The sequence below is a fragment of the Pinus tabuliformis genome, chromosome 4_2 (assembly GCF_031772625.1).
Source record: "Pinus tabuliformis cultivar Carrire ecotype Pingquan chromosome 4_2, CPIR1, whole genome shotgun sequence".
Classification (NCBI taxonomy): domain Eukaryota; kingdom Viridiplantae; phylum Streptophyta; class Pinopsida; order Pinales; family Pinaceae; genus Pinus; species Pinus tabuliformis.
The window spans coordinates 715777513-715784238 of record NC_142304.1 but is presented as its reverse complement, the minus strand read 5'-3'; the positions used below and the strand labels follow the sequence as shown (position 1 = coordinate 715784238).

The window sequence follows — 6726 nt, the reverse complement described above, 5'->3', positions numbered from 1 at the left end:
CAAAAAGATGAGAAGCTATCTCATTAATGAGAGTCCATGAATCTCTCCCTATATCTATAGAGTTACAATCAAAATAGGAAATGATAAGACACATGTCTTCTTAAAGTTTCAAATATAAATAGGAATTGATAAGACACATATCCTTATGATCCCATGATCTTCTCCACTCAAATTCGAATTTGGTTTTGGGAGGCCACATAAGGGTCTTTTAGAAGCTTCATGTGACCTATACCTGTCAACAATCTCATCCCACTTGTTAGGTATAAGCATATGCACATTATTTTCTAATTTTTAACCATAAATTCACTTAAAAATGCTAAGAATTAATAAAGTTTGGAAAAACATAAATGTGACCCATTAATGATAATGGTAAGGTAAATATAATGAAATGGAAGTAAATGTAATGAAATAGAGGTGGAGTGAAGGTGACAATATGAAAATATAAATGAAAATGTAATGGAAGTGAATGACAATTTCAAGGCCCAACATACCCCCCAATTGAAGCTATTGCATGTCCTCATGCAATCTATTACATTAATACTTTTTTATCCATGAGCTTTGGCTTAAATTTGCATGATATCATTTGATAACTTTATACTTCTGCAAAATCTTTTAGTTGAATTGCAACTCGGTTGGTTCTTGTGTTACAACCATATTTTGTTGTTGCATCCATTTTTTATCTTTGAACTTTGCGTAATGATAATTTGATTATTGTTGCAAAGTATATCTTTATTGAATTGCATCATAGTTGGTTCTTGTGTGACAACCATGATTGTGTTTGTATCCAATTATCTTTTTAGTACTTTTGAAATGCCTTTGTATGCTCATAACAATAATGTAATGGTTAATATCTTTTAAAAGTATGTGGGCTTTTGGATTTGATATGAATATGGCAATATATGAATATGAATGTATTCCCCCCAACTGATGATATTGGAAATTTATGAGGGAAGAAATATGTTTTTTCCAAAAATTATCATTCTAGCTTTTCAAGGAATTTTATGGTAAAAAGTTAGAAAATAGCATACCTTAACTTACCCTTTAAAAATGGATGAGTTGCATATGTGGTGGCTACAAAATTATGATCATAATATTCTTCAAGTGTTTGGACAAGTCATGGAGAAAAGAGTCAAAATGACTTTGTATTTGCTTTTATCAAAACTTGCTGAATTTGCTGTGGAATAGTGTTGATTCTGCTGCTGCCATCTGATTCCGCAACTGTTATTTGATTTTGTAGCTGTCATCTGATTCTGCAACTGTTGTCTGATTCTGCAACTGTGTAATGCCCCACTTAAATCTTATCCTATAAATTTTGTTAATATTTACATTATCTGAAAATATTGAGAAATATTGGTCTAATATAAATTTATGATTTCCATTATTCAAATTCCCCACTTACCTTCTCAAATTGAATATTATGTAGGATATGGTCTCCTTCCATTATTTCATAATATATGTATTCATTTCACATTCCCCAATGTACACTCACATTTACTTGGGAGAAGACATAGTCCTCTCCATCTTATCATCAATATATATTTATTCATTTCACATTCCCCAATGTACCCTCACATTTACTAAGGAGAAGACATGGTCTTCTCAATGTAAGTACATTTCACATTCCCCAATGTACCCTCACATTTACTTGGGAGAAGACATAGTCCTCTCCATCTTATCATCAATATATATTTATTCATTTCACATTCCCCAATGTACCCTCACATTTACTAAGGAGAAGACATGGTCCTCTCCATGTAATTACACTTCACATTCCCAAATGTACTTTTCATATTTACTTGGGAGAAGACATGATCATTTTCCATTAAATTATCAATTTTATACTCATGTCACAATTCCAAATGTACTCCTAGCTTAGAAGAGAAGTCAACCAAGGATGGGTGAGAGTTAATGACATTAATGAGAGGTGGTTGAGGAAAGAGGGTATAAAAAGGGAAGGGGGAAGGAAGAAAAGGGGGAGTTGGAGTTTTGCTTAGGATTGTGGGGGTTGGTTGTGATTGTTTGGCCTTGTTATGATTTTTGGGAGACCTTGGAAACCTGTGGAGGTTTCTTGGGTTTGAGAGGAGGAAAGTATCATTATCTAGTTTTGCATATTCTTCTTGAGGACACACTATATCTGGTTGGACTTGGGCACGGAGGGCTAGGGAACCTGTGGAGGTTTCCTGGGCTAGGAATTTATTTCCTAGTTGGCTGGGAGGTAAATCCGGTTGGGTCGGTCAGAAGGAGCGTTCAACTGGAGCTATCAGACAAAGGTATCATCATCAATCGCCGGAACAGGTATTTTCCATGGACTACTCTTGTTAAGTTGATATCAATGGAATGCTCACCTTAATTTATGTTGCTTATGATAAAATGATTAGATGTTAAATGTTTAAAGCTATGTGAAAAGGTCAGCAGACTCCTTTTATTATTTATAAAATAACAGTAAAATAGATGTGTTAGTGTATAACGAAATAGAGGCTCTAATAATAGGAAACAGGTCCTTACAAACTGCCATCTGGTTCTGTAGCTACATATCTTCTATATTTGCTCTAAAATGCCGAAAATGATACTCTTCATGTCTTCAAAACTCATTGACACAGTTCCTGCTTTGTGAATAAATGTTCTGATGTTGAACATAGCAGGAAATTGTTGACTTAGTGGCCATTAATGGATGCCACTAGTCAACACGAGAACTCTCACCATTGATGACAATGAGAGTCAAGATGCCAAACACATCTTACTTAGTACGAATAATTTTGTTGTTGTCGAGTACCTAGAAGATCCAATGAACAAGGGACATTGATGTATTCCCATTTTTCATCGGCATGAGGACTTTCCATTAAGGCATGCAAGCCTCAAAGTGTTTTTGCAAGGATTTTAGACTCAAAGGACTATGGACTCAATAATTTGCATTGAAGTAGGGTTTATTTGCGAAATGAAAAATAATAAGAAAGGAAAAATGAAAATGGAAGATGATAATGGAAAATAATAATGACAATGGGCAATAAGCATATAAGTGAGCTTTTTGCTTTTATTCATGGGTCAGGCGGAAGGTGTATGTGAATAAAGGAAAATGAAAAATTGACTTTTGCCGGGAAAAATGGTTGTGGCTTGCTTTGAATTGCTTGGTTGGATTTATAATTCAAAAGGGAGGAAAAGTAATGGTTTTGATGGATATGGACATGAACTTCTTCTTATGTTTCTCATGGTATCGATCCTTTGAAGACCAATTATGCGCACAATTAGTTTTCTTCAATGACCATTCGATCATCCCAAACTTGCAAAAAAAACTTGACATAAAGAACATAAGTATGTTCAAAAAGAAATGATCAGTTCCTTTCTGATTTTTACATAAAATGTCAAATGAAACATACTAAGGAAAATCAAAAGTGTTATATTCAGTCAAATTCATGATATCGATAACAATCTATTTTTAAGAAATATCCATGAAAAATAAATTAACTCCCTGTTGTCGAATGACTTCATGCACTGTGCTCAGTAAAATGAATGGCATCACAAAGATTTGTTGTGCTCTGCAAGTTAAAACTTCATAGAAAAATAAACAACAACAATATTAATGTCAAATGTTCATAAATCATCTAAATAATTTTCCAATTGTTTTGCAAGTCATTATTGAATCATCATTTGTGCTGCAAAAATAAGATGTTGTCAAAAATATTTGAAGCGAAAAAAAATATGAAAAAGTACTTGTACAAAAAAAATTATTTCAATCAAATTTTGCAAGTATTTTTCGCTTTATAAATTGCTTCAATAAATTGATTGCATATGTATTAATCATCACAATTATATATATATATATATATATATATATATATATATATATATGTATATATGTATATATGTATATATATATGTATATATATATATATATATATATAGATATATATATATATATATATATATATATATATATATACATATATATATATAGATATATATATATATATATATATATATATATATATCTATATCTATATCTATATCTATATGTTATGAAACCAGCTCACAAAAGGATAGAAAAGAGAGATACACGCCTTAGAATTCAGCCTCTTCGAGGGGGCAACCTCCTTTACGTTACATAAATGAACAATTCTTGGATGATACAAATGACAAAACCTCCTTTCTATATATAGGAGTCTAAGGAGTCACAATATAATCCAGCCGACCTAACAATAATAATATAAAGCCACAAAAATAACAATAGAGGGATTCTATGGGGCACAGAAATAACAATATGGGGGTAATAGGGGCACAATAATATAAATAGGGGGTATAACTACAATAGTAATGGGGTAATCACTAGTATTATAGGGACCCAACATGCCCCTCTCCTTCAAAAAAGTGTTGTCCTCAACGCTTGAGCAGTTCTGGATACTTCTGCATAAAATTCTCATCCTCCCATGTGGAATCTTCAGCAGATAAGTTCTTCCACTTGATAAGATACTCTGAAATTGATCGATTTCGTAGCTGTCGAGTTCTTGTTTCTGTGATTGCTTCCGGTTCCAATGTAATTCTTCCTTCCTCGTCAAGTTCTGGCAATATTGTTTGAATTGGGAGCTTGTCACCTATAACCTTCTTTAAACATGAAACATGGAAAACTGGGTGCAATCGAGAAGTTGCAGGAAGCTCCAATTTGTATGCCATAGTACCAATCTTTTCCAACACCTTGTACGGACCATAATACTTTGGTGATAATTTATTATCCTTCTTAGCTTGCTTTAGGGACATTTGCTTATATGGTTGTAGCCGTAGGAATACCCAATCACCTATGGTTGTAGCGAGCCTATGCTGATATCCGTGCGCCCTGAGAGAGCTAAAAACACCATACCCAAATAGTTATGAGTGGCCTTTAACAAATCCATTTTGAGATAACAACATCGTAACCATGTATGCCAAGTATGGCAGTCCAGGAGATGACCGACTATTTTATGATAAAATTCTAGGAAAAATATTAACCCATGGAATGTAATTATGAGAGTTTGCCACAAACCGGCTGAGCGGGCAAACACCTACACTGTAGTACCAAATGTAAAATGAAGGCATATTTCCAATTGACTTTACGTTCCCATTGGTACTAGGATTGTAGTGACATATCAACTTTGCAATAGGGCAAGAAGTTCATTATCATATAGGCATAAATGGGTTCAATTCCAACGTTTTGTGGTGGATGAAATCACTTCTATCCTAAATTTGGATCTGTCGAGGTTCATGCCAAATGTTGAGAAAACATCTAAATTGAGTGTGGTTTAATGCTCTACAATGCTTCTCGGTTATGCACTGAGAAATCATAGATCATATAAGGAGGTATTCGCATTCTTTCATCAGCTGTAGCTGGTGGGTGTGATTCTGGACTCAGTTACAGTGGTAGGTGTGCTCTAAGCTTGTGATCATTTAGAAACTCTAGAAGAAGGTAAATTGATTCATAGTTATGTAACTAGGAATGGATTTCAGTCAGATGCTTTTGTAAAGGTTGCTCTTATGAATATGTAGTGTGGTGTTTTGGAATGCCATGATCTTTGTGTATGTTGTTGAGGTAATTCTGGATCTTGAAAAATAGAGCGGACTGCGCAGAAGTGCTGGGAGGTTTCCAGGAAGAGTTGCAGCCTCAACAGGAAGAAAAATATTTCTTATATTTTCTGTGAAATAGAAATATTGTAGCAATGGAAGCTGAAATATGGCAAAGGATCCCAAAAGAGTTGTTGCATATGATTTTAGCGAGGCTACCCATTAGGGTTCTTGGCAAAATGAGGACTGTGTGCAAACAGTGGAAATATCTACTGTCTTCCCGTGATGCCTTCGAAGGACTTGTTCCAATTTGGTCACTGTACTCCACCCCTGGGTTTTTTATTCAGATCCATTGGAATCCAAAAGATGACGTGGATTCTTGGGTTATAGAAGAACGCAGTTCAGACATGTACAAAGTTCCTTTGCTCAATCACGTCGTTTTGAATACTTGCAAGGGCATCTTCTGTTGTCATAGAAAAGGGGATATGTTGGATCTTTCCATAGGCATTCCCAGTACCAAGAATTGGGTACAGATGCCTTGTCCTCCAATACCTGCTTTCATTTTCAATGGATTGGCTTTCGATTGTTCCACAAGGCGTTGCACTCTCCCGTTGGGCAAATATTCTAGTAGCAGGAGAAGAATTGTGATGTGTATTTATGATTCAGAATCCAACGCCTGGACTCAAGTTTCCATGATGGTCTCGGACCATATTCGGCCTACTGGAAAGGGTATCTTCTGTAATGGCAAGTTTTACTGGGTGTCTCTGCCTCCCAATCCCCCGAATCCCATCCCTAATCTCATGGTAGCCTTCAATATTGCCGACGGGCTGTGGACAGAAATCCCGTTGCCACAGAGATGCAAAAGGATTAGTCCTGAAAATTTAGGGGATTACAATGGGCAAGTGGTGCTAGTGGAGCACAAGGGCCATGACTCTGTTCGCATATGGAAGTTGAATGAAGCATAAGTATGGTGTGATGTAAAAAAGAACCGTTTGGCAAAATGCAGCATTCCGTTATTGGATTCAGTATTAGTTAATAGCAGTGGGTTGGTAATGGTAATGGATCGGAAAATGAATATATCGATATATAACTGGAATGGGAAATTGATAGTCTGGCGATTGAGATTCCCTGGGCCTCGCATGTCTCAACGACCAATTCGAGTATCGATATCAGCCTTCGAATCTAACAACTTATGGTGGC

General features: G+C 35.3%; 1 protein-coding gene across 1 annotated transcript; it reads left to right on the top strand.

Annotated features, from left to right (window-relative positions):
- Nucleotides 1-5681: 5681 nt before the first annotated feature.
- LOC149171529 (F-box protein At5g49610-like) lies at nt 5682-6491 on the top strand. Its single transcript, XM_089426014.1, has one exon. It carries the CDS (start codon nt 5682-5684, stop codon nt 6489-6491), a length of 810 nt encoding a protein of 269 aa, XP_089282140.1.
- Nucleotides 6492-6726: the final 235 nt, after the last annotated feature.